The sequence below is a fragment of the Mesocricetus auratus genome, unplaced genomic scaffold (genome assembly GCF_017639785.1).
Source record: "Mesocricetus auratus isolate SY011 unplaced genomic scaffold, BCM_Maur_2.0 Super-Scaffold_100014, whole genome shotgun sequence".
In the NCBI taxonomy this organism is placed as follows: Eukaryota; Metazoa; Chordata; class Mammalia; order Rodentia; family Cricetidae; genus Mesocricetus; species Mesocricetus auratus.
This window is the reverse complement of record NW_024429197.1, coordinates 51393377-51421003: the sequence shown is the minus strand read 5'-3', so window position 1 is coordinate 51421003 and position 27627 is coordinate 51393377. Positions and strand designations below refer to the sequence as shown.

The 27627-nt window shown below is 47.3% G+C and overlaps 1 protein-coding gene and 1 long non-coding RNA gene across 5 annotated transcripts in view; one reads left to right on the top strand and one right to left on the bottom strand.

Moving 5' to 3' along the window:
* The window catches only part of Slc24a2 (solute carrier family 24 member 2), a 240248-nt gene that overhangs the window by 25268 nt on the left and 187353 nt on the right, over positions 1-27627 (bottom strand). For all 3 annotated transcript variants that reach the window (XM_040757185.1, XM_040757187.1, XM_040757186.1), the window contains 2 exons: positions 17882-17980; positions 13978-14096 (listed from right to left, as the gene is read on the bottom strand). In XM_040757185.1, the coding sequence (XP_040613119.1) occupies positions 13978-14096; positions 17882-17980 (218 nt within the window). The remainder of the gene's footprint in view (positions 1-13977; positions 14097-17881; positions 17981-27627) is intronic.
* Positions 5494-8226, top strand: LOC110341679. Of its 2 annotated transcripts, XR_005881370.1 has the most exons (4): positions 5494-5606; positions 5687-5772; positions 6215-6384; positions 7939-8226. It is a non-coding gene; the product is annotated as an uncharacterized LOC110341679 (long non-coding RNA). The 2 variants fall into 2 exon arrangements; XR_002383647.2 differs by lacking the exon at positions 5494-5606 and having other exon boundaries at positions 5661-5772.

Genomic DNA, 27627 nt, shown 5'->3' with positions numbered 1-27627 from the left:
AAACAGTTTAGTGATAATCCAGGGATGTCCTAGCTCTACTCACCCAGGAATAAACTCCGAAATGTTTGCATGGCTGTTTCCTAACTTGCTTAATCAACTGGGTGAAATCTAAACCATTTCATTTTTCACTAAAGGCACAGTACACAAGCACACACCTCAGGGCTCAGAGGAGCAGGGCCAAAGGCTAGTATAGCACCCACCCTGCCAGGCATCTCAGAGGCCTCTCATCTGGCAGCCCACTGCCTGCATTTTGGTGGCCTCTGTTGCAGTCAGCAGCTCTCAAGCCCCAGAGGAAGATGAGACAAACTGTGGAAGTTCCCAGCAGGATACGCATTGGTCCATGAGATGGGGCGTAGAGTCACCCCCATAGCACTGCTGACACCACCCATCACTGCCCACCCTGCTTGTTTAGAAATGAAGCAGTAACATCAGCACAGAGGCCAAATCTAAAAATATCAACAGGCGCCTTGGCTGTGTCGTTTCCTTTAGATACCACAGATACAGGCTTGCAGCATCACTCCCATGGACACCTCTAAGTAGCAGCAACAACTCTCCAATGACTGTGTCCCTAAGCAGGGGCAGGTGGGAAAGGTTTGGGCTACAGGTTTTTTTTTTAAATTTATTTTTCGGTTTAAATTTAGATAAGAAACAAGGTTGCTTCACAAGTCAGTTCCAGGTCCCTCTCCCTTTCCCTCCCCTCCTCCCGTGCCCTCCCCCCAACCCCCCCCCCTGTTATCCCCTCATTCCCCCAGGGAGGGTGAGGCCCTCCATGGGGGTGTCCATAGTCTGTCATTTCATATAGGGCAGGGCCTAGACCCTTCCCCAAGAGTTCAGGGTGAGAGTGCACCTCACATTGTTGGATGGGAGTCCAAAGTCCGTGTGTATACTCAGGATGGGTACTGATCTGCTGCCCAAGGCTCAATAGATTACCTAGGCCTCCTCATTGACACCCAGATTCAGGGGGTCTTGATCAGTCCCATGCTGGCTTCCCAGGCTAATGCCTGGGATTCAAGAGTTAACCTTTGTCAGGTCAGCTGTTTCTGGGGGTTAAACCAGCCCAGTCTTAATCCCTTTGGTGGTCAGTCCTCCATCTCTGTTACTGGCTTTCTTGAGTTCAGCTCAGTACTTAACCGAGGGAGTGTGCCTCTTCTTCCATCAGCCACTGAATGAAGTTTCTGTTTCCCAGACTCTCTGGCCATGGGATTGTAGGCTGTGGGCTACAGGTCTTAAGGGAGGAAATATTGAACTAGAGGTCGCAGCTGGGCACATATAGATTCACAGTAATACTACTGTTAGTTGTTTTTTTTTTTTTTTACTGTAACTCAATAGGGATGGACGAAAGGTCTGTAATGGTTTACAAAATCATCTACCCTTCAACATTCTCCAGAATACAAAACAAAACAAAGCAAAAAAAATCAATAAAAATCTAAGGGATTGAAAAAGACTGGAAATAATGTTTGTGGCAGTGGGTAAGAATCCTCAAAGTAGAAATGCAAGAGAATTATGGGGAATAGGTAAAGAAGTTGGCCATGTATTTTGGTTACACTGAGCCCTCATCAAGCGCACATATCACCCCACTCAAACCCCTTTGCTAATGTGCCATAGAAGCTGTTCTATACACCGTTATCTTTATTCTTTCCTGGGGGCTCTGTCCCTGATCCTAGTCACATCATCCTTGGAGGAGAGGTAGCCCACAGTGAAAACCATCCCCTGAGAGCTCACACACCTAGGGTGCCATCTGAATACAAGAATGATAATCTGTGCATCATGGGGCAATGAAGACTAAGAAGGTTGGGACATAGTATTCTTTCTTCCAATGAGGTCTTACTCATATAACCAAATGAATGACTTTTCCTTCCACGCCTGGTAGGTATCCAAGCAATCAGCACCAGTACCAGTCTCACACCAAGTAGGGGGTTTAATCCAGTAGGACTGGCTTCCCTGAAGACCAGTAAGCCCATCAGATGAATTCGCCAAGCTCCTCTTTCTGCCTGAGTAGCCTCCCCTCCCCCACTCTGTCTCCTACCACCATCTGCAATTTAGCGACTTCTCTCTAAACTCCAAGGTACCCTTTTTTGAGAAAAGACAAAAGCAACTCTTTATGACTCATATCATTTTAACGACACCAACAGATGGTGACATTTCATCAATAACCCTTCTGCTCGTAACCTACGGATTAGCTCTTCTCTCCATCTGCCAAAGTCACCAGGCAGGCAGCGCCGCTAGCAAATAGCAAAAACTAATTGTCTATTTGGATGCCCAAGCTCTAAACACACTAGTGTCCAGTGCAAACAATTAGCTGTGCTGTATAGGGTCCAAGGGTGGGGTCTAAGGAGGCTGTTGCTAGGGCAGGAGTAGTCTAGGAGAAGAGGCTGTGCTTTCAGCTATGCCAACAGAAAACTTCACTCTTCGAGAGGACCAGTTCCTGCTGCAGGGAAGTGGAGGGGTCTAGAACCCTGGGATGGATATGAGGTGCCTCAGGCAGAACACCTCAGAAGGAATTGTTTCTGTTCTCTTGCCAAGGAGATCTCATTTTGGCTCAATGGGCAACAGCTTGCAAGCTGGCTAGAGACACCGCGGAAGAACATGCTGTTCCAACAGCAGATACAATGCTTGCATTAGGCTTGGCCCCAAGCAAGAGGCCATTGAGGTCAGGGCAATGAGTTTTCAACTTTTCCTAGAGCTGTGGCATGCCACTTTTGACCTTGTGATGACCCACGCTTGCTTCCTAAAGTGACTGAAAAGTCTCCGTAGGAAACAAGGGAAGAAGAGCAGGCTACAGCTGTGTAAGCCAGAAAGATTCCAAGTGATTTTTGATATAAAGGCTTAGCATGGTTTGCTACTTTCTGGGGTCTTGTACAAGCCCTATGGTTACACAAAACTATGCGAGTGACTAGATCTTTAGGACCTTGTAATCTTTGATATTTAAAACAAACAAACAAACAAACAAACAAACCTTAGAGGAAAATACCTTACTCCTAGTACTCCAGAAGACAGAGGCAGGAGGAGCCCAGTTTTTAAGGCCAGCCTGGGCTATATAGTGAGCAGCAGGACAGCCTGGGTTGTAAAGAGAAATTCTGACCACACACACACACACACACACACACACACACACACACACACACACACACACACACACACACACTAACCCCTCTCGCTAGTTTCCCAAGTGATGGATGCTGCACTGGTCCTCAGATCTAGTGGGATGGGGAGAGCAGGCATCAGGGTCAGGACTTGCAAACTCCAGTTTCCAGATTTCTCAGGCAGCATCTCCCATCATCTGAAGATTTCCGAGGGCCTTTAGGTATGAAGGTAATCATGAAAAAAATCTAGGGTTCCTTCGCCCAGACTGTATTGCATTTAAAAGGACAGGCAAAACCCAAAGCACTAACTGCTGGCTACTTGCTAACACAAAAGGGAATCTCATGGGGCTCCACCCAAAAACAAAGATGTGCAGGCAATTAAGAAAAGCTGAGAGCAGGGGTAGTAGTCTTCTCCAGGGGTGAGTCCCCTGATTGTTTTCCAATATCAAACGGTCATCCCTGAAATCACAATTGCACAAGTAACACTTAATGGACTGAGCAACTCGTGTTTATGTGTGTGTGTGTGCACACACTCATACATGCACCAACAAAGAAAAAGAGGTCATGTATTTTCGGGGAACATGTGAAATGTTGAAGGAAGAAAAGGGAGGGAGAAATGGTGGAAATAAGTTTTAATTTCAAAATATTGAAAAAATGAAATGCAGGTGCTACAGATACCAGTGACTATTGGCCCTCAAGCTCAGCTCTTCTGCACCTGTGGTTTTCCTCAGGTTGCTGAAGGGGTAGATGGCAGCCAAGCTCAGTAAGGAGATTTTATGTGATGTGGGCCTCATTGCTTGATGCTACCCCAGACTCCTCTAACTGTGGATAATCTCATTTTGGTTACTTTAAAATGGATATCTAGGGAACATTGTGGGAAATGAATGAAACCCTTTACAATAATAAACCTTCCTGGGACAATGTCAGCAGGAGCTGAAAGGGCAGCTGGGTGAGTCTCAGACTCTGTCATTCAGGGTTTGAAGGTCATGATGCCTCCAGGGAAGACTGTGCACAAACAAACAAAAAAATAAAACAAAAAACCCAACAACCCAGCACCGTCTTTATCCCTAGACTACCTCCCTCCCCTTTCAGTCTTGAAGCATTAAATAGAAGCTCGTTGGTAACATGCATCATCTCTCAAAGTAGGTCTCCATGGGAACTGGTGACAAGGTGTGCAGGTCTGGGCAGTGAGCCTGTAAGATGCTCCCAGAGGACATCCTGATGGCACCTTATCTAATGCTGGGACAGCTGCAGGAAGGCACAATAAACACAGACCCACTCTTCATATGGTTCCTATGAAATAGGAAGTCAGACAGAAAGCTGTTTAAAATATGAATTCTGTTCTAGAAGGTTCCTTTACAACACTGGTGCTACAGAGGAACTGCCTGAAATGATTCTTGCAAGGTACTTAGAACAGTGCTTGGCACACAGAAAACATTCAGAACATGGTTGCAATCACTCTTAAAAATAAATAGTTGGGAAAATAATTTCTTCTAGGAGAAAGAAATTTGATTAGGTGGATTATCATTTCCAACAATAAAGCCCTACAATTCAAATATTTGATATGAATGTGGAAACTGCAATGGTTTTTCCCCCATCTGTTCACTCATCCAACATTTATTGAGCATTTTGACTGCAGTGATACCAACAATCTAATTTTTTCTCTCTTAGTTAAAATGAATAAATAGAAGGCTCAGTAAACAAAGAGGGGAAATTCCACAGCCCTGAGGAGAACCACTATTTCATTCACTAGGTAGCTTTGAGCTGACTTTCTGTCGGAAACTGAGCTTCTAAACAGATGGTAAGACTCACAATATTGTGACACCTTGACTCTGAGCTCTGTGCAGTCTTAAAAACAATACCAGTGCCGGGATTCTCAAAGGCAAAATTACCTCACATGCACCGTGACTCTTTAAAACAGCTAATAACTCTATGGTCAACAACCAAATGACTAGTAGGATGCCTTGAGAGACTTGCACAGATGTCCATGGTTATGCAAACACCAGTCCACCTGTGTTTGGCAGAGGAAATGGTGCAAACAGACTGACTCCATTCTCTACAAAATGTACTGGCTAATTTGTAGAGGTTAACATGCTAACAGATTTCCTTGTCCAGCAACTGCAGAAATAGAACATGGGTTATGAACAGGACTGACCCACTGTCCTGGCTACTTTTATGTCAACTTGACACAAGCCAGCATTATCTGAAAGGAGGGAACCTGAATTGAGAAGATGCCTCTATAAGATCCGCCTGTAGGGCATTTTCTTAATTAACGATCAACGGGGGAGGGCCCAGCCCATTGTGGAGTCATCTCTGGGATGGTGGTTCTGGGTTCTATAAGAGAGCAGGCTGAGCAAACCATGGGAAGCAAGCCATTAAACAACACCCCTTGATGACCTCTACATCAGCCCCTGCCTCCAGGTTCCTGCCCTGTGTGAGCTCCTGACCTCTCTGCTTTTGATGATGGACTATTGTATGGGAACTGTGAGAGAAACGAACCCTTTCCTCTCCAAGTTGCTTTTGGTATGGTGTTTCACCACAGCCATAACAACCCTAATTAAGACACCCACTTCCACAATAGCTACTGGCTTATGGTTCATTAGATTTCACAGACTTAAAATCTTCGGGTACCCATGGAATCTGAACTTCTGGGATCTCAAAGCTGCCACTCTTGGACTTGTCAAACATGGTACGCTGAGTTTACGCTCAAAGCCGCCTCAGAGTTCTGGGACGGTTCTCTGAAGGGCTCTACCCCTTTAAAGGACACATTTTTCATTTGCCTTTCCTCCATGAAAAGGAAGCAAAACCAGGGAAGTCTTGAAGAAGAAAAAGATTTAGAGCAGGTGGAGGAAAACCACAGTCACGTAGAGAAACTTCAGTTACCCGGAGGGGAGGACCAAGTCCTGCTGAACACAAAACACTGAAGTATGTCAAGGCCTCCCTAGCTAGGGAGCCATATTTGGAGATGGGAACTTCGAGGAAGTAATTAAGGTCAAATGAGGTTGTGAGGATGGTGCCCTGACCCAAAAAGATTAGTTACCCGGTAAAAAGAGACCCTGGAGTGCGTGTTCATGCCCTGGAGTGTCCCTTATGCCTTGGCTTCTATTTCTGTGTCTCCCCTGTCCCTGCAGGTGTGCATGCATCGAAGAAAGACTCAATAAGAAGCCGGGAAGAGAGCCTTGACCAGAAGCCAGAAACTTCTAACCCTCAGAACCATGAGGAAAACAGGGTTGTATTGTCTAAGTCACCCCATCCATGATGTTTTTTATGATTGGCCTGAGCTGAATGATATGATGACCATGTGAGTATCTATTCTTCCTAAAATGTCATTGCTGAGTATGTGCTTTGGTTTTAAAGAAACTGTGTTTGATTAATTTAAACTGCTTTTCAACTGTCCTTTAAAAACTCATTTTTGGAGTCTTAGGACAACCTACTTTTGTGTTCCGAGGTTCTCACTGACCTTGCATTCATAGTTTCTACCACATGTCCCTCAGTCTCTGTTGTCTGTCCTTAACCTCTAGATCCCTACCCCTTGTCTCTTATACACAAAGCAAGCTGAAAGGAGATGGAGTCAAATGGCATCCCACTTTAGAAGGGGTGGGCCATCTGACATGTCCGCCTGGCCTTCTGTGTGGGCATTCTGAACTGGCAGAGCTAATCTTTAACTAGAAAACAGATTTCCTTAAAAGGCAGACACATTTGCTGCAGGTGGTAGGGAGGGATTCCCTCCCCTCATAATGACATCATAAGGTCTGCTTTACATAGAGAAGAAAAAAATTCCAGCACCATACATGAAACACAAAATGAGGCCCCACTGAGCAGTGGCAACCCCAAAACGTCATCTTGTACCAGATGCTGAACCAAAACCGAGGTTTCAACACACATTGTTGTGAGTGACAGAGCCATTGTGAGTGACAGGGGCCATTTCCAAGCAGGCAGAACAGCACACGAGGGTCTCATTGACATGCCGATGCTCTCCTTCGATGTGCATTTGCCCAAGGAATTCCGAGGTGCAAGCTATGGTAGAGATAGATTTCTTTCTGCATTGCTGTAAACTGGTTTTGGTGTGTTTCCAGGGATTTGTAAATATTGCTGACACACTCATAAAAGATTTGTCCACACAGAAGCTAGTTGGAGAGTCATGACAATAATCGTAAACTGTTATTATCAAGTGGGTTAGAATGCGCCATAGAAACAGTGTATTAATGCTGATTCTTTTTCCAGAGTGGTAATGAGGCTTTCCATCCTTTTATTGATAGTCAGTCACTGATGTACCATGGGAAAGATGAACAGATAGTTAAAAAATTCCTCAGAAAGTAAATACTTAGCATCAGGGTTCTCAGCGAATAAGGTACAGTTCTCTGTTAATATTCAAATTTAAGAAGTCTTAAATTTGTATCTATTTCATGCTTAAAATATGTTAAGAGGCCTCTGAGCGAATCTTAAGCACTTGGTAAATATTATCCAGGTCAACAGATGTAGGGAGCAGATCTCAATTTTTTTTATTAAAAATATAAACTGACAGAAAACTATTATATGCCCAGGAAATGGCCTCGTCAGCAAAAGGCCTCAAGCTCTGCCTGCCTTATGATTACTGTTGGGTTTTCTCTGACACAAATGGGTTCTTTTCTAAGAAAGTCATGCAGCAAGGTGGGCCAGGGAATCATTTGCTATTCCATTGCCTTCCCAGTGACATCTGGCAACTTTCTCCCACGACTGCCCTATGGCCTGGCTGTGTCAGATATGGAGATACTTGTCAAGGTTGTTAGAATCCTCTCACTGTGGTCCATGGATGTTTCAAGAGATGGGCAGTTTCACTAATAGGGAAAAGTGATGTTGGTTCTAAACTTCACAGGGGTTGACCTACTCTGTCCACGTGCATCCCCACTGATTAACAGGAGAGTGTGGGGTTCCTGTGCTGGACCTCACCACTGTGGAAAGAGATGTCTTTTGCTGCGTTAAGGGTAATAAGTTTTAGAAGAAATGGAAAACATGGATTCCAGGTACCATGGACCTGGTGCACAGGTAATTTTGGAAATTCCTATCATGCCTGACCGTCTGAGCTGCTTGCATTATCAAGTCTTTCCAGGAAGCCCTCAGATCACAGCAGCACCAATCTGCAATAAATGACAAACTTTGAAAATGGTATTGTTTTTCTAAAGCACCCTTGGAAACCTAAATTTAAGAGTCAGGAGATATTTTTAAGCATTTAGTTTTTTTTAAAGGAAAAATTTAAACATACAGTCACCCCTATCACATTTCCTCTCTTCATCTTTTACTTAGTCACCCAATGGGGCTTGCAGAAAGCAGGTCTTGAAAACTCTATTGGGTTTAGAGAAAGTAGCCCTATGGAGAAATACATCAGGGCTGCTATAAAATGGAAAAAAAAGACAGCTTTAATACACTATGGAGATGCTCAAATTATAAGGTGAGGAAATAAGAGGCTGCATTTTACAGACTGTGTGTCTGTTTTTCATTCTGCATATTATCTATCCATCCATCCATACCCACCCACCCATACCCACCCACCCATACCCACCCACCCATATCCATCCATCCTTCTATTCAAAGATGCAATATTCTTACACGAATTTCCTTACCCATGGATATACATGGGCCACAACTTAAAAAAGGACAATTAAGACATTCTTAAGGATGAATCAAATCTTCAAGCGAAATCAAATCAGAGCTGAGCACAGAAAAAAAAGGTCACTCATACTTTTAATCCCAGCACTGGGGAGGCAGAGACAGGTAGATCTCTGTGTGTTCGATGCCAGCCTGGTCTACATAGTGAGTTCCAGGCAAGCTAGGGATATAGAGTGAGACCCTGTCTTGAAAGAAGAAAAGAAGCTGGCACATTTAAACCAGGGAGCTCTTTAGCTAGATCCTGAACTCTGCTGAGTGTACCTGCAGGGTTTAGTTGCATCAAAACAGTGAGCACACAGCTGCAGCAAGGAGGCAGCGCCAAGGGGCATGTGACCAAGGGCCATCACCCGGGTGTTGTCTAGAGTGACAAAATTAAAATGCAGTTAGGTGGTCCTGATAACTCCCCAGTTCTGGGGATCCTATCTAGAGCCTCTCACATGCACGAGGTAAGCTTTCCACAGACTGTCAAAATTAATGGAAGAAAACGTTAGTGTCTGTCTATGTCTAGGGAGAGTACCCATACTGAAAATTTGGGTTGGATGCAAGCCTGTGGCAGCTCTAGTCCACTTCTCTGTGCAGCACTGGGAGGCAGGTGGAGAGAAGAGAATAGCACTGCCGTGTGGAAAAGGCTATGCTCCTCTGGAGTTGCACGGGCTAGCATGTAGCAAGTCCTCTGCTGCACAGGGCTGTGTCCTCCATGAGGGCATTTTTTCATATGCTCTTCCCGGCCATGGGCCGTGGATTGTCTGTGCTGGAGAGACCTCTGAGCCAAGGGGTCAAGGTGAGATCAACTCATTTGTAAATGGGGATTTTTTTTAATAGAGCAGGTTGATTAAGGAGACAGGCTGAACTCTCAGGAGAATAGCAGCAATGAGTGAGTAGCATAGGCTAAGAATTTCCATGAATAAAGTCAGGGTGCACACCCCACTTGTCATGGAACTTGATAAAAATACAATTTAGAAAGACACAAAACTAGCAAAACAGAGGCAACAAATCATGTCTGCAAATCTGTACCAGGAGGCCACAGGGTCCTGATTGCAAACCTTGTCTTTTTCTTACCCTGGAGTTGTAACCCCAAACCAACCCACCGCCCAGTCTTTCCAGTCAGGCAGCCTCAGCTTTCTCCACAAACCCCCCACTCCCCATTTTCCTGTTTACTTGTTATGGCTAGTTTCTGTCATAGTGTCTCAATTCTGGCTCTGAAATAACTGTGAGATCCAGCCATGTTTCACCTTACAATCAATACTTAGCTGAAAACCTTGTCGTCTCTCTGCTATTTAATAGTCAACAAGAAAAGATTTTTTTGAGGTATTACCAACTTCACTAACCCCGAGTAATGTGCTACTATATGTTAAGAACTGTTCAAAGAGCGACTGAGCCTCACACTGACACTATGAGATAAGAATTTTTTTTTAAATTACGGTTTCACAGAGAAGGAATGTGGAGAACAGAGAGGTTAGTACCTTGCTCTGGGCACATAATTGTAAGGAAAAGGGCTGGGATTTGAACTCCAGGGGTTTGCCACCATAGTCTATCCCTGAATGACTAAGGAGCACTGTTTTAATTTAACCCATCACCACCATCATGTACTGGAGGATGCCTTTGAACTTCTGTTCCTCCTGCCTGCACCTCCCAAATGCTGGGATTGCAGGTACCCCAGTTTTGTGGTGTTGGGGTGAAAGGCAAGGTTTTGTAGATGCTGGACAAGCACTCTACCTACTGAGCTACATCCCCGTTCCCAATTTAACTCATTATCATTTCTATTGTTATTGCTCTATTTTTTTTTTCCTCACCAGGCAACTCAATTACTTGGGTTCAAAATGCAAAACCCGCAGAAGGGAGCACACAAAGTCTCTGGAGGGTGACTGACACAGCTGATCTCTCCAGCAGCATCCCAAGAAAAGGCCTGCATGCTGATCAGCCCCCCCTCCCCAGTCAGCATCAGTCAGGGTACCATTGTATCTCACAATCCAGGACACACTCTGGCACAGTGCTTTTTCACTTAACAACACACACAGAGGATCGTTCCAAACCGGAATAGGAGAACTTCCTTTTTAAAGACTACAGATGGTCTATATTGGGCACAAGCAGTTCCCCTCCCCCGTGCTCCACAAAGGGCTAGACAGTAAATATTTCAGGCTTTGGGGTCCATATGGTCCCTGTTCCATATGCTCCTGCTTCCTTTTTTCACAAAAACAATTTGAAAATGTACAAACCATTCTCGCCCCTTGGGTCATATAGACACAGGCAACAAGCCAAATTGGCCCATGGACCCCAACACACTGATCCCTAAACCTCTAAATTCTTGAATCACATTTCTAAGTCTGGTCTTTTTCTATTACGCTGTCCCCCTTCTTTTTGTGGTACCAGAGGTGGAGCCTGGACCTTATGCATGCTAGGTAAGTGATCTACCACCAACCTACATCTCCAGGCACCTGGTCATTTCTTTTCTTTTCTTTTTAATTTTATTTTCCAGTTTAAATTTAGATAAGAATCAAGGTTGCTTCACAAGTCAGTTCCAGGTCCCTCTCCCTTTCTTGAAGGAGATGAACTGTCTTCCTGCAAAACATCCAAAAGCTGTCATTGCTTCTTAAATCCGTCAAGGTTCTGCACTCTCAAGAGCTGTACAGACGGCACAGCATGGTTCATGACGTATATTTATCTCCTCCTCTGGGCCTACTGCACTTGTCCAAGTGCCATCAACTTTTCCCCTCCATCAAACCCTCAGGGACCTCTCTGTCTCACTATAGCTTTAAATACAGTCTGGATGCAGCCTCGGGGGCTCCTGGTAGTGCCAGTCATATCTGGGATGTCCAAAAGAATCAACATTCCATCACCTAAAGGCTAGCCATCCCGCTGTTGTCTCCTTCTTTTGGCTCCCTGTGCAGTCGCAGGAATGCTGTCTCCAAACAAACCGAGTTTGTTTTTGCCTCCTAGTGCGGTACCTTTGACAGGCTCCTTCCACAGGCACACACTCAGCTCGAAGGACACCTCCTCAGTGAGGCTTCCCGGGGGCTCTGCACTCCCCTGTGCCCTCATCCTCTTGTGTCCCTGTGGCCATCAGCTGTGCCAGAACACTGTCTGATGCAGATGTACAGTGACTGCCTTCTGATCTGATGGATAGGTAACAACCTCAAGCCAATTTACACTTCCTGGCGTGTGCGGTTTTTCTCAGCTTGGCTGTTCAGCAATCATTAAACACAAGTTGGACACCTGCACAGGTTGTCATTCCATTTCTTTCTTCTTGGAGTGACAAATTCCAACCATCCATCAATGCCCAGCTAAAATGGCATGTGTTCTACAATTTTCATATCTTCCCTAGATGAAAATGAAACCAATTTCTTCTTCTTTTTTGGGGGGGGGCAGGCTCCCAGAGCACTGTGCACAGAGACCTCCATGATCACTCTGGGCCATTATTAACCACCACATGTTTGTTGGCTGACTTGTTTATATCCTGCGTATACACAGATAACCCCTTTCCATTTTTACCTGTAAGGAATCCTTAAAGGAAGGGGCGGATGCTGTTTAAGCAGCCAGTTTGAGCATATGATGTAATTGGATAGCATGTGGCTCTGTGCCAAAGACTCCCTTAGCACTCACAGTAGCACCAATGAGGTAGTGTTTTCAGGATCTGGATTTTCAGGAGGAGGAGGGAGTGAGTGCCCAGTCAGGCTGGCCACTTGCCCTGTGGCTCTGGAATGCATCAGCAGGCCACACTGTAGTCAGCTGTGGTGATGACTTTTTGATAGCTCGACTGCTCTCCAGTCAAGCTAGGGCAAGCAAACTCATCTCTGCATCTCCCTGCACTGAGACCTGGGGCAGCTCTGTGGACAGAGGTCAGCAAGCCTTTTGCTCCCCTGCAGCGAGGTCCTCCCTTGAAGGGACGCAGATGGAGTGGCATGGTGATGAGGTGTCCCTCTGCACACCCGTGACTGTGCCAGCCCCAAGGGCGGCCAGATGTCCTTGGGGCTTGCCCTCTGCCACCACACGCTGCTTATCCGTGTGGACATAAGCCGCTCTGCCAGATCACTGCTGAGCTGACATGGTGGCAGCCCAGGGCTCTGGGCAGGAGGGCGAGAAGGCAGAGGACACAAGGACAGACAGCTGAGCTCTCTTCAGGTAAATGGAGACACTCTCCCTCTAAATTGTTCTTAGAGATCGGGACAACAGGTAAAGAGTAACATGATTTCCCCAGAGGGCAGTACCAGACTACACTGGCTGGAGGTTCCGTTCTCTTTGTGGGTACTGTACAACAGCTCAGTGAGAACATTCTGGGACAGGACTGCCTTGCAAACTTTAGGGTGATGCTATCCAAAGGGTGGTCCTTTGGCCAGAAGCACTGTCATCACCGGGAGGCCACACCCTGGGCCTCACTCAGTCCGGCACTCAAAAGTCGGAATCTACATTTATCATGGCCGGTCTTTCCCCATCTGCTGTGAGAAGTTGGAAGCACCTTTCAGTCTGTGCAGCTTTGATGGAGGGTACTTGGGTAGACGCAAAGCTGGGGCCCCATGCTGTTAGGTCCTGATTTATTTGATCAGGACAAGACCCAGATATCTAGTAAGCACCACATGGCTCTGCCCACAGGCAGTGCCCATGGCAGAAGGGGCCCAGGCATTGCACGGAGACATGCCTGAGATGGAGTCTCGGCTCACTCTTCACAACTAGGTAACCCAGTTAATCACTTCACCTCACCCAGCTTGCTTCCTCAGCTGCATGGTGCAGGCACCAATGCCTGTACCTTTAGCTAGGATGCGTGAGGATAGGCATTCTTAAAGAATCCAGCACCACATATGGGCATGCCGTAGGTGTTTGACAAATGCTAGGTATTATTAATTATATTTCCAGGAGGCACAGTTCATTGGTTGTGATTGAACAGTGGGCGTGGCTGAAGAGTATTAATTTCAACCACTGAGAATCTCATGGAGCTGTGATGACTCTGAGTTTTCTGATATGTAGCACTGGCTTTAAAGACATAGCCATAAAGCTTTAGCCTATGCCTTTTCATCCCCAGATGCTGATACAGCTGCCCTTCTCCTTGCCCTGAGAAAACAATGGCTTAGACAGTTTGCATGTTCATTCAATGGACACAGAGTTCCCCTCACGCGAGGCCCTGGGAAAGACACACACACACACACACACACACACACACACACACACACACACACGAATCAGTTCCTCCTTGGTGTCTACACAGCCGGGAGCTGGGTCACCAGGGAACCTGTACTGTCATGCTCAGGCACCGTACCGGGGCATCTGTAGCTTCGATGCTGTGGGAGAGGTTCCCATTCTGCATAGGTTCCGAGGCTTCACTCGATGGTGTCATTTCGACCTCTGTGCTCGTGCTGTTGGGGAGTTCGATTTTTTCTGTGGCATAATTTAAGAGCAAAGAGAACAGTCAGAATCAACGGGGGAAAGGGGCCATGTTGGAAAGTGTGTTCTAAATCGCTGACCAGGTGAGGAGAAGGCATCTGAGACCTGAGCTGGTGTTGGGCACTGGTAAAGGGTTTTCACCATTCGCCCTGAGCTGCCTCGTGTTCTGGTTTCCACCACACATGGCGTCACTGGAGACCCTCTCGGCTGCCATGCGTCATGCAAGGACACAGTCACGTATCTGACACTTAGATAGCTGCAGCAGCACACCCCCACCCCACACGGGGTGCTAGGCCTGCCGTCTTTGTCAGGCCCTTTTCCTCCGGGCCCGGACACCTCCTCCATGAAGTGAATGGTTCACTGTGGCTGATGACCAGGCAGGTACTGCTTTCGGCTCTATAATGCTTTCAGTGTTCATGCTACAAAACTGCCAGTGCCAGGAGGGGAGGAGGGAGGCACGGGGAAGGGGGACTTGGCCACCTGTCTCTTTTTACAATCCCGAGAACACTCATAGCACATTCTGCACTGGGCGTCCTGTTCCAAGGGAAGCAAGGGGGAGCTGAGACAAGGAACAAGGCCTAAGTCTGTAACACTTCTTAGACAGAGAGGGGGGAGGAAGGGAGGGAGGGAGGGAGGGAGGGAGGGAGAGAGAGAGAGAGAGAGAGAGAGAGAGAGAGAGAGAGAGAGAGAGAGAGAGAGAGAGAGAGAGCCTACAGATCAGCAAGCGTAGTCATGTTTTGCTGAGACAGCAGAAGAGTCTCACAGGCCGGTTAGGCCCGGGACTCTGTAACACTAGGAACCAAATGGGTCTGCTTTTCCACTCTTCCTCTACAGCTTATGATTTGTGACTCTCAGCATCTGCCTCAGCCTCTGTGGCTGCTAACAGTGCCTCTGCTACCATTATTGCTACTGTTGCTACCACTGCCTCTGCTGCAGAGAGGCAGGAAAGTGCGTGTAAAGCACTCAGGACAGACCCTGGGCAGAGCCAGTGAGCCAGGCACGAGGGATCTCATTCTCACTGCAATTGCCTTTTTTCCTAGGGCTAAGAGAAGCACCTCCAGGTGACCAGTGTTCAGGCCCCGTTAGGTTAAACTGGAACTTAAGTGTGAGTGGAGGAGAGAGTCTTCCATTGAGGCTGGGGAGACGGCTCAGCAGTCAAAGAGCACTTCTTACTCTCCCAGAGAACTGAGCTCAGTTCCCTGCAACTACGTTGTGGACCACAGCAGCCATTAGCCACAGTTCTAAGTGGTCCAACACTCCACTCTGGCCTCCTTGGGCACCTGTGTCTATGTGGGGCGCATGTAGACACGTAAGAATGAATACACATCTTTTAAGTAAAGAAAAAGGAAGGCACGGCACCAACTCTGCTCAGGGCCAGGAGGCGATGGTGCTGAGTCAGGAGTCAGGACGGCAGTCTGCTCATCTGTGCCAGATGTGAGCAATCACAGGATGCTCATAGAAGAACAGAAGGTTCCCCCCCCCAGAAATTTCAGAAGAACCAAGTATTTCTGTCATTAGTGCATAAGAAAATAGACAGTTATGTGGGGCTGAACATAGTGGTACATGCCCAAAATCTCAGCACTTGGTAGGTAGATGTAGGAGGATAGCCACAAGTTTAAGAGTTCAAGACCAGCCTGGGTTATGTAGTGAGATACTATTATCTGCCCCCAACAAAAAGAACTCCATGAAAATGTTTGTCTTGAAGAAGTCAAATACTGGAAATACTAGGGGAATGATCATGAATTCAATTGTGGTGTCCTGAGGCGTAGACGGTGGTAAGGAAAGTGTAGGGATTTGGGTTTCCCTGATCCACCCATGATTCATAGTGTCGGTAGTGTGGGATGCTCCGTTGCCTGAAGCCATGCTGAGTTATCTCAGTATGTTTCATTCAGTTATTTATACTAAAGCATATTAGTTTCGTGGGGGACACGAAAGACCTCATAGACACTCAGTAGCAGATTGCTAAGGCCAGACTCGAGCCCATAATCATAGGATTCAAAGGGGTTTTAGATGTTCCAGGATACACACAGACAAATAAGAACTTATGTCATAGTCATAGCCTCTGACATGAGTGTGCTTTTAAACCACAGTTTTCATTTTGTTACAGAAAATATGAAAATAAATCCCGGGGTTCCTTTGGAAAGCATAGATTTCCATACACACCCTGTTTGGTTACCACATCCTTGCCTGGCCCCATCAGCAGTGGGGTTCCTTGGAGTTATATGTCATGGGTGATTAAATCTAAGCCTCCAGTCACCGGTCTGCAAGAGGAGGTCTGGGAATGAACCCAGACACATAAATCTTCTGTTCCAAGCTGCTTCATCCCACAAAAGAAAAACCAACAAGTGGAACAGAAAAAGTAGCCTTTGTACTTGAACCCAGAGTGCACATGCAGATTAAAATCAGGCAATAACGTTCCCCGATGACCTTACAACACAAAATCAACACTCTGCTCCATATAAAAAATGTGTCCAGGTTCAGGGGTGCAGAGAGGATCAGGCAAAAACCTGCAATTCATATCCCAATCCTAGTCAACATTTGAACAGATCTGGGTCCACTTTCTCCATAGACATTCAGTTGACTCCTATCTGTTCTCTGGCTGAAAATTTTGCCTGGGCTAGAATTCAGGATGGTAAGAGAGGCAGGAAGTTGTCTACGGAGTATTTTGAGGGCAAAACTGTTGAGATTTGTCTGTAGATAATTTTAGTCACTTGGGCAATAGCTTCATTTACAGCATGGATCCAGATTAGGCTAAATTTAGTCTGAATTTAGAATTGAGAGCTATATTATAGTTTCAGACAGGAGAAAGGGAACATGATGCCCCAAGTTAAAATAAGATGCCTGAATGTCACAATCTGGTCACACAGGAGTTCTAGAAAAGTCAGCCAAGACAGACCTAAGCTGATTTTGCCTAACTTTATTTTTTTTAACTTGTGTATATGTGTGTGGTGTGAGGACACGTGTACATGTGTTCCCGCATGTGTGTGTGTGTGTGTGGGGGGCTGTACACCTGTGCACATGTGTATGGAGGCCAGAGGTTGATATCCACTTTATTTACTGAGGCAGGGTTTCTTGGGGGAACCCAGAGTTTGCTAATTTGTCTAGTATAGCTATCTATCTTGTCCTGGGGATCTTCTGGCTCCTAAACGCTGGGTTTACAGGTGGGGCCACCACTCCCATCGAGCATTTATGTGAGTGCTGAGAATTTAGGTCCACACACTTGGGCAGCAAGCACTGTTATCTGCTGCTTCATTTCCCCAGGCCCCCAGACTGTTGAATTTTTGAGCAAGATAAAATGGCACTGTCTCAAAAGGACCCCGTTGGGGTGAGTGAGCGGTAGTTTGGTGGTGGGGATGCAGCGAGCGTATCATAGAAATACAGTTTAGTCACCAGTTAAGGGTACAGAAGCAGCCCCCCCCCCCCACCGCTGGCTTAACATTAATGACTTGGGTGTGTTTCTCTTTTTTGTTGCTTTCTGAAACCAAGTGCCTGCCACCTCTTGATCAGAATGCCTGGAGATTTGGTTAGAATTACTGTTGCCCATGGACTTCTCTTAGTGTTATTGGTGACATACATGCCCATTCCTGCCCTGTCCCAGGTGCAGGAGAGGGGCTTATTTCATTGTTTAGTAAGGGCCTGCACTGACACTGGGTCGGGGGCGCTCACACTGCGTTCTGCCTTTCTGTGTCGCCCCTGCCAGCTTACCCACGGAGATTTCTGTAGCCCCACCCCCTGCTTACCCACCATGGAAGGACAAGGGACGGATACCTCTCACTCACCCACATGATTGGCAGCCCCGTTCTGCCTCTCGTTCTCATCCACCTGGCATTTCTTCTTGGCAATCTTGTGGAGAATTGAAGCTTTTTCTCTGAATCTCCCTGAAGCAAGAGAAAGTGTCAGGAGAGAGATGGAGTGGGGGGGGAGGATTGCCAGAGCAGGGCTGTGACCTCTCCACTAAGCTTTCACTACAGCGGTGACCCCCCCCATCCCACCCAAATGTCTTTCAACCTGTATGGAGGGCGCTTTCTTACCTGGGTGGACACTTCAGCCCAGTTCTCAGAGAGCTGCAAGCTGCTGAACCGTAGGGGAGAGGCGTGACTTAGACCTCTTCCTCCCCTCCCAGGTGCTCATAGATGCATGAACACACCAAGCATGCCCCCTCTCACCCACCCCCCCACTGCTGAGATCCCCAACGAGGCTGAAGATCCACAGTTGCTTTGGAATTAGATGCTCATCCCAGATTTGCTTTGGACAATGGTTGGGGAGGAAAGCCAAGCCCAGCAATCTTTTGACTTGACTTTGGTTTTCAAGCATTTGTCATTATTGCAGCTTCCAAGGGAGTCAGGGACAGACACCAGAGCTCTCCAGATAAGCCGAGTCAGCTGCAATTAAAGCATCAAGGTGGCGACTGATTCCATTTGGGGATTTAGGGCAAAGAATGATCAACTGAGCATGTTGGTGATGAGACACTTTGGGAAAGACGCTGGAAAGAAACATACCATGCTCAAAGCAATCACTGTAAACAGCTGTGCCACAGTGTAGCGCCTCATTCCTCCTTCATGTAATTAACGGGTAAATGCATGCGGTAAGCACACAGAATAGGCATGCAAAGTGTAGCCCTAAGCACACCTCTCTTTTAACCTTTGATTTTCTTCCCTGGCAACATTCAAGGTACAAAAGAGTCTCGTTTTAAACTGACTGATTACTGCCTAGATTCCAGCATGATGAGTTCCTCAAAAATATCCTCAGCCCCACAATTTTCTACTAGACTTTTCTTTTGTCGGCTGTGTTACCTAGCAGCATATTATTGGGGGTCTTATTCTACTCTTCAAGTGAGAAGCAAACCAAATGAAAATATTTCTCTTGGAGAGGGCGGGCATGGCAGGCGAGCACCCAGGCCTCTCCCTTTGCCGTGGACTGGAATCGTGGCAGGTTCCAATGACAACTTCTATGACAGGCTCAGAGTGATAGGACACACAAGTGCCTAGGTGAAGGTGAAACAGGATGGGGTCGCTTTTGCTCACAGCTTCATCAGCTACTAACCTAAATCTCCCTTTTTCAAAAAGTGTGTTTTGAGCAACATTATAAACTCACAAATTTAAATTTATAGTTTCAACCCGCTGCATTTTTAAAAAAATGATTTATTTATTTTTATTTCATGTACATTGGTTTGTCTGTATGAGGGTGTTGGGTCCCTTGGAACTGGGATTACAGACAGTTGTGAACTGCCACGTGGGTGCTGGATTTGAACCCAGGTCCTCTGGAAAAGCAGCCCAACCCATTGCATTTTTAAAACATTTTTTTTAAATTGGAGAGGGCATATGCATGCTAAGGCATACATGTGGGGATCAGAGGACAACTCATGGGAATTAGTTCTCTCTTTCTACCATGTGGGTCCCGGAGATGGTAGTCAGGTTGTCAGGCTTGGTGGTCTGCACCTTCACCCGCGAAGCCGTCTTGCCAGCCCGTATCTGCCTTTCCTATACAAAGGCATCCGTCTAGGCAATGAGTGTGCTGCACAACTGTGCTCTCAAAGGCATCAGGGGGACAATGAGAAACAGGTTAGAATGTGGCTTGGGCTGGGGGATAGCTAAGTTTGATGGTGAGTTTGACTGGGTAAGCGGTGTGGAGGTGACTGGTCTCCCCGTCACCCACTGTGTCTTTGAGCACATTTTCAGAGAGAACAGGTTGTGAGGACTCTGGCTTACTCATCTGTGGATCAGTGAGGGTGGCGGCGGCACTGGGGCTGGCAAGATGTCGCTGGAGGAAGACACGCTTTTCCAGGGAACAGCTAGATCCTAGCTTTTGCCTCTTACTTCTCTTTGTTTCCTGGCGCTATGAAGTGAGCAGCCTTGGCCACAGGCTTCCACTGTCACGATGCTCTGCTTCCCCTTGGTCCCAAGCAAAAGGACCAGATGATGAGGGATGGAGCCAGAATAAATCAGTGCCACTGACTCAGACCACGAGGACTGGGAAGAATGAGGCGCTGGGCGGGTGCTCATTCTGGAAGGTGGGGAACTTGTTTCTATTTAACCTCCACGGCAAGAAGGGGGGAAGGAAAGACACTGTGGGGACTAGGAGAGAGGGGGGCAGTAAAAGAGAGCATGGAAAGGAAAAGAAAAAAGAAGAATATGAAGGAGAGAGGTAGGGGTGTGACTGCCTGGTGGTGGCCCACACGCGGCTGCCGGGCATGTCCTGGCTGCCCACCACTTTCCTTCCTGGCTGCTGGCTGGAGCCTTCTCTGAACCCTAAGCAGATGGGGAAGGTGTCCTTTAGGACCCTGCAACCTTAAGCCTCAAGGGGTTCCTCTGCATGAGAGAAGAGCTCAAGAAGGTCCCTGATCCTGTGTTTTGTGCCCAGGGGAGGCCAAAGGGGGCTCTGCCACTTCATTGGCGTTTCTGCCGACAAAAATCTCTCTGCTATGGTATGTGTGGGGTCCACCTTTGACCTTAGATCACTGTGTAGGTCTATGGAATGAAAAACAGATCAAACTTGCTTTAAAACTGCGCGTAGCACAGTGAGAGAGCAGAGAGGGGTGTGGCAAAAGCAAGCCTGTGAGGGCTAACCTAGCCCAAATGATCCCCTCAAGTTAGGAACCACAGCTGAGAAGAGGCACCGAAGAGCGGCTCTCATGGATTCCCGTGCTCGCAAGTTCCTTCCGCGGCTTACGTATGTGCCAGACAGACATGATTTAAAAAATGGACCCACAGACATGTCCAGTCGTAACCTCTTGCTTTGCCGTGGAAGATCTTTCAACACTGAGTTGGCCATACCCGGTGTGATTTTTCTCAGATTCGGCAACAGCTTTGGCAGAGAGGGGAAAGGATGGTGGGGCTGGGGTGTCTTAATCACGCGTGTCGAGTGTCTTAATCACGCGTGTCGCTTACGTGCCACTATTTCCCCGGCTGCAGTGGGTCTCCTGGTTTTCTGTGCTATTAAAAGAAGGGCCTGCTCTGTTGCCTTTTTCTCTTGGGGCTTAGTTGCACACACAGCCCAACAGAACTGCCCAGGCTGGCACGGGACTCTTCAGTTTCTTTCCTTCATACTGGCCCCCTGACCATGCTTTATTCCCACTGTTCTGACCTGCTGACTATTCTCATTCGGAATGCTGCTGATGGTACCCTTTAAACGATTTCCTCTAGAAGCTTAGTGTTTTCTAGCAAGGCCCACCTTTAGCACGCACAGAGCCCGCTAAGGTAAGGTATGCTTGGTTCAGTGCCTTGGATTGGTGCTGGAGTTTCAGGGAATCCTCTAAAAATCACCTTAAGTGTTAGGCCCACATTTAGGTTGGGGCACAGAGGGATAGGCATGAGAAACTGAGGCTTTGTGTCTGGCAAGAAAGAATCGAGACACCTTTGAATATTTTCAAGGTGAGCCACGGAGTGAATTTTTTTTAGCCCAATTCAAAGCAGCCTTAAAAATAGCCCCCGCTGTGGTGCAAACCCTGAAGGTGTTGTCTTTTTATATAGCTACAGATATTTGTATACTTAGAAGCCTCGGAAATAGCAAACTGGGATGGCATCGTGAGGCACCTACGTCAAACCTGGTACACAATTTTAGTATGGTTTGGTTTGATCTGAGATGTGCAAGAGTACCAGCTGAGTGTCCTCACAGGAGGGTGTGTGAGGGGGTGGTCAGGGAGCTTGGATGGAAAAGAGAGATGGGAGCTGAGGGCTGCTGGGGAATGAGAACAGATCGAGAAACACAGCCACCCAGATCCTTGGCTGGCTCTCTTCAAGCTAAAACTGAAGCCCCATGTCCCGCTGGGAAACCACCCAGAGGTCTGTTCACTCGAGGGGAGCAGACTTGGCTTCTGTCCTGCCGTTAATTAGTTAAAACAACCCATTGGAAGTCCCACCAAGCCTGTAATAGGCAAGTGTCAAAGGGGACCCTGTGGGTTTGCGATCAGACCCAGACCGCAGTCTGAGCCTCAGCTATACGGGGTGGGGGGCGGGGTGAGGGGGGTGGGGTGGGGATGGGGAGGGAAGGCACAGAGAGACAGATGTAAGGGGAGCCAGTCACTTAGAGGAAAAAAATGAGAGAGGGGAGTAGGGGGAGAGAAAACTTGACAACAAGTCTTTTCAAGTCTATTTCTGTGTTTCCAAGTCTGCCTTTCCTGTCTCTTTCTTTGAAGTTCGGGGCTTGGCAGGTAGCTTCGAAGGTAAAAGGGCAACCGAGCTCCTGTTCCCTCACGCCCATCTACGGCTTCTTTGTCTCTCCTTGTGAAAACTCCGTCTGGAATCGGGCAGACAGGCCCTACTCATTCTGACAAGACTTTGACAGAGCTGCCGTGGTGCCACCGGCTGTCCCAAGAGCCTCTCTCTCTTACAGCCAATTGGGGTTTTTCTGTTTTCACATTATTCAGCCCACTTCTCCCTCCAGCCCTCACTTCCTGAGTCTCACCAAGTACCAATTCAGCCAGCTGGTGTGTCCCTCCTCCCCTCACTCTCCATCATTCCAGCACCCCCAGGGATAGATACATTGGGTCATAGTAGCCCTTTCTTGGTTGAAAGGTCTGCAGTGGATCTCAAGGTCAGAGTGAGTGTTCAGGTCCTTACAGTTGCCTGCAGGATGCTCTCTGATCCCTGACCACCTAGACCTGGTCCCCACACTGCCCTTGCTCTGCTCCACCCAGGCTAGCCCCTTGTCCCAACACTCTTCTTGCTCTGCTCCACCCAGGCTAGCCCCTTGTCCCCACACCCTTCTTGTTCTGCTCCACCCAGGCTAGCCCCTTGCCCCCATTCCCTTATTGCTCTGCTCTGTCCAGGCTAGCCCCTTCCCTGTTTCTTGAGAACACTGGGCATTCTTTACCTTTGGGTCATGACACTAGCTGACCCGCTCCTGTGCAACCCCTCCCTGCCCCTCCCCTCTCCCAAACCAGAGGCTCACCGCTTCATCTTCTTCTTGTTTCTGTCCAAACGTCATTGTCTCACCCTGGCCACCCGAGCAAACCTTCCCTAGCATTTCTTATCCCAGCTTACTTCCTCAGAAGCAGCTATTCCCATTATTGTTATTACTGATGTTCACATATTGTTTTCTATGGGCGGAAAAGCTGGGTGTGGGCGGAACCTTTTACCATTGTTCCCTCTTGCTGAATTCTCAGCACTCAGAAGAACTCAATAAGCCTTGTGCTTATGGTCTCCAGGCAAGTAGATAAGGCTAGACTTAGACTTCCTTCCTATTGATCATAACCTAGCCTCTGGCCTCTCGGAACCTCCCAAGGTTACAGCTGTGCTGGAACAGAGAGACGTCCCAAGCCGAGAACTTTCTAGTGACAGCTAGGAAATAACTGGGGTACAGTGAGTACTCAGTCCAGTGAAGGGCAGGGCTCATCCATTTGTTTTCCCGTTCTCTGAATTTCCAGGGCCAGCCCCCCAAAGAGTCTTTGGGACAGAAGAGAAGGTTTGGGGGGTGTTGTGAAGACCCAGGGAGAAAAGTCTGGGCCCTGCCTAAGTGGCTCCTCACTTATGAGGGACTAACCGGAAGGTTTCCCTGTGGGTACCCACCTCCACTTGTTCAGAAGCATGGCCTTGTGTCAGCTTTCTAGACACATACCAATTTCCACCACTAGAGGGCAGACTTCACTGAGAAGGGGCCTTCTCCCAGACATCCTCTGTCCCTCAACAGAGGTTAAAAGCATCAATTCCAGGTTCACCAGGTGCATATTGCAAAGAAACCCTCCCTGTACAAAATCGGCAGTCCCGAGAAGCTTCCTCTCAAGTTAGCCTTGCAAATCTATGTAGTCGGTAGCCTCTGGTGGGCTCATCTGGTACCCCTGGAACATTCATCCTGGATTAGTCACAAGGACTTCAGGTTCCTGCTCTAACAGTGGAGGCCTTCTTGACAGTCAGCAGGGGATGCGTGGAAGCTCAGGGAATAAAAATGAAAAGGTCCCTTGGCACAGAGGCTACCTTAACAGCTAGGATGGACGAATGGATCGTTCTACAATCTGTGAGAAACAGTAATTTCTTAAAAGGCACTGGCTCGATTTGTACTCTTTAAAGAAAAATGTTAGATACGTTTTAACATTTAAAGACTAATAATTTTATCTTAAACAAACTTAGAATTTTATTCATCCCTAAATCTGTTTTTGAAATACAGCACCTGAATTATTTCCCTCATTCTGAGAATCATCATGCGAACAATCTGTTACACTGCATTGACATTAATGAATTTAAACTACACTGTAAACTGTCTTTAGTCAATACTGAATGAACTCCATAGTAGAAGTGTTCAACATAATTCAATTGTCATTACATTTATTGGTATGATCATATGAGTAGATCTGTAATGAATGAGAAAACACATCTGTCCAATGTGAATTTATCATATTAGATCCCTGAGCTGGTTACCTCATCCTGGGAAACATGAGCACACTTTTGTAAACACATTGAAATATTGCCAGCGTTTTACAAATGTTGGTTGTAAACACATTGAAATATTGCCAGCGTTTTACAAATGTTGGTATTTAATACTGACATTTGTGTTTTAATGTTGCCAGTTTACAGACTTGCTCTAACAGACACTGTATCATCTTCAGTATCTTCCTCTTCTCTCAAGTTCAAGGTCACGATACAGTCCCTCTCGGGCCCTCACTCCCTGCTGGCACTGGCCTCTGGCAGTCAGTCCCCTTGCAGGCACCTCACTTGTAAGAGCTGGCTATGCTGGGGCCTGTGTCCTTAGCTTCCTTTGTTCACCTGCTGTCTGCCAGCATCCCTCCAGGGAACACAGCCTTGCTTGTTTTTTTCCTCCATATGACCCTCTTTCTCTGTGGCATTTGGCTTCCCTTACCCCATCCTCAAAATCACCTTTAATTTTCCCAACCCCTAAGGGACCTCTTCAAATGTCAGTGATCCTCAGAATCCTTCTGGTCCCTCTTCCCAGAGGCCCCAGGGCTAACACCCCATCAGTGTCAACACCTTTTGACTCTCCCTTTGAATGCTAAGCCTCCTGGGCTGCCGTTGGCTCTGGCATCTTCACTGGAGTCCGGTTTTCACAGTGCTCTGGCTCCCAGCGCTCCGCACTAAGTGGTTTTTCTTATTCTGCCAGATTCCATCTTAGGCATCGTAGCTTTCAGGGATCTCTTTCACTGCTATCTGCCCTGTCACAGAGTTCATCAGAGACACTTCCAAATATTTTTCTGATCCTCTCCCTAGGTAGCACGTGGACATCCAGCACAGGACAGTGTATCTGTTCCCCAGTGCAAGGCTCGCTCTCTGGGGGTTTGTGGATAGGGTGCCATTACTATAAACAACAGAGAAAGGGGTGCTAGTGGGTTGGTGAGGAGGAGCTTGAATTGTTGTTTCAAACTCAGTCCTCGGTCTACTTTTGGGGAGCGGGCAAGAAAGAGGGAAAGCCCAGAGGCACATGGCAGAAGCCTCGGCTTTCCAAAGTTCAGCAGCACTAACAGATCATGTTGCCATCTTTGGAAGCGATAGCTATTGAAACTCAGGGATATTTGAAGTTTACAAACTAATAGCCTTGGAGCAGGTTTTTACTGCAGTGTTTCACGAGAGCTAGGGCCCCTACTGAGATGGGGGAGTTGATGCTTGCTAGTCCATCGGGGAGCTTGCTCTGCTTCTGGAACCTTATTCCGTGACCCTTTCCAGCCATCAGATGGAGATGTAGCTCAGGCAAAGAGGATCTGGGTTTCTGTCTCGGTTTCCATCACCTGGGTCCTTGGAGAGAGCTAAGAGATGAATGTCACTATTGACAAAGCGGGCTGCACACCCAGGGACTCGACAACAGTTAAGCCAAGTATTTCCTAACAGGTGGCCAGGTCTTGTCTCAGGCAGCTTATTAAGGCTCGGATCTGGAGTATGTCTCTGCAAACTGGTTTAAAACTCACAGACTAACAAAAAACCCTTTCTGCGGATGAGGCAGCATTTCACCCAATGATTTTCCTTGATATAAAGTAAAAGTCATTAGATTTGTTGAAACTTAATCTGTAGCAGTGACTATTTTGTGCCTTTTTAAATGTCATCTGTTGCCACCTGGGTTTCCTGTGTATAAGGATTGGCACTCACTCGAGTTCCTACTTTTTCTGTCCCCCTCCATTCTCCAACCCCTTCTACTGCAGTCTGGTACCTGCACATCTTCTCGGTTTGCAGCGGAAACTCCAGCACAGGCCAGAACTCCTTAACTCAAGGTGCAGAGGCCCATGATTAAAACAAGACAATCCAGTTCATCTTACAGTAGTTCTTAGAGAAATTCACCATACTTAAGTGGACATACCGGCTTCCTTTGGGAACCCACCCACCCACCTACCCTTCCTTCATCCCTTCCTTCCTTCCTTCCTTCCTTCCTTCCTTCCTTCCTTCCTTCCTTCCTTCCTCCCTCCCTCCCTCCTTCCCTCCCTCCCTCCCTCCCTCCCTCCCTCCCTCCCTCCCTCCCTCCCTCCCTCCCTTCCTTCCTTCCTTCCTTCCTTCCTTCCTCCCTCCCTCCCTCCCTCCCTCCCTCCCTCCCTCCCTCCCTCCCTTCCTTCCTTCCTTCCTTCCTTTACTTCTTTCCCTCCTCCCTTCACTCCTTCCTTTCTTTTCTTTTCCTTTCCTTTCCTTTCCTTTCCTTTCCTTTCCTTTCCTTTCCTTTCCTTTCCTTTCCTTCCCTCTCTCCCTTCTTCTCATTTATTTGTTTACGAGCACAGGTGTTCTGCCCGCATGTCTGTCTGTACACCTTGTGTGTGTCTGGTACCTATTAAAGCCAGAAGGTGTTGGGTCCCTGGGGACTAGAGTTATAGACATGGGAATTGAACACAGGCCCTCTTAGAAGAGCAGCTCTTAACTGCTGAGCCATCTCCCCAGCCCTTCTTTCGGTCTTTCCAGAGAGAAAGAGACAGAGCTCCACGGGGGGAATAATTAATTTAGAATAGCAGTATACCGGTTTGACTGATGACGGCAAGACACCCTAGCATCGCGGGCTCCAGGGACGTCAGAAACAGACAGGGTGAGACACCCGCAGTTTGCCTTCTGCTGCCATTTAACACCTTCTACATATGCGGTGTGGCAAAATCCGCCTGGGCTTGCCAAGTCTGATCTTTCTGCTTTTACTGCTGACAGTTTAGATCAGGAAAATAAGATGCGATACGTTTGAACAGCAGATGTATTCTCACAGGAAGAACTCCCTGGTTCCAGACTTCAGGAGAACGGCAGCTTTGCCCACAGGGCTGGGGCTGGTCTCTCTGACAGATCCAGTGCCCGGTACTAGCTGCTTAGCTTAGTTATGCATGATTGCTATTTGTCTTTATAAGACCTAGTTCCAGGGAGACACTTGCCAGAATACATCCCTGAAGAAGTCATAGTGAGTTCAGACACTTGTTTTCTGGATGAAGCCCAGCCTTCCAGAAAGCATATGTTCAAGTAACCCCAGATTCCCTGGCCATGGAAGGTCGGACTAGATGGAGTTAACCATGAACTGAAATGAGTAACACATAACACAATACTGGAAATGGTGTCTGTGCATGGGCTCCTGCCTTGGTCACTGGAAGATAGGGCAATGGTGCTTGTGTACAGTGGGGACCAGCCTCCCT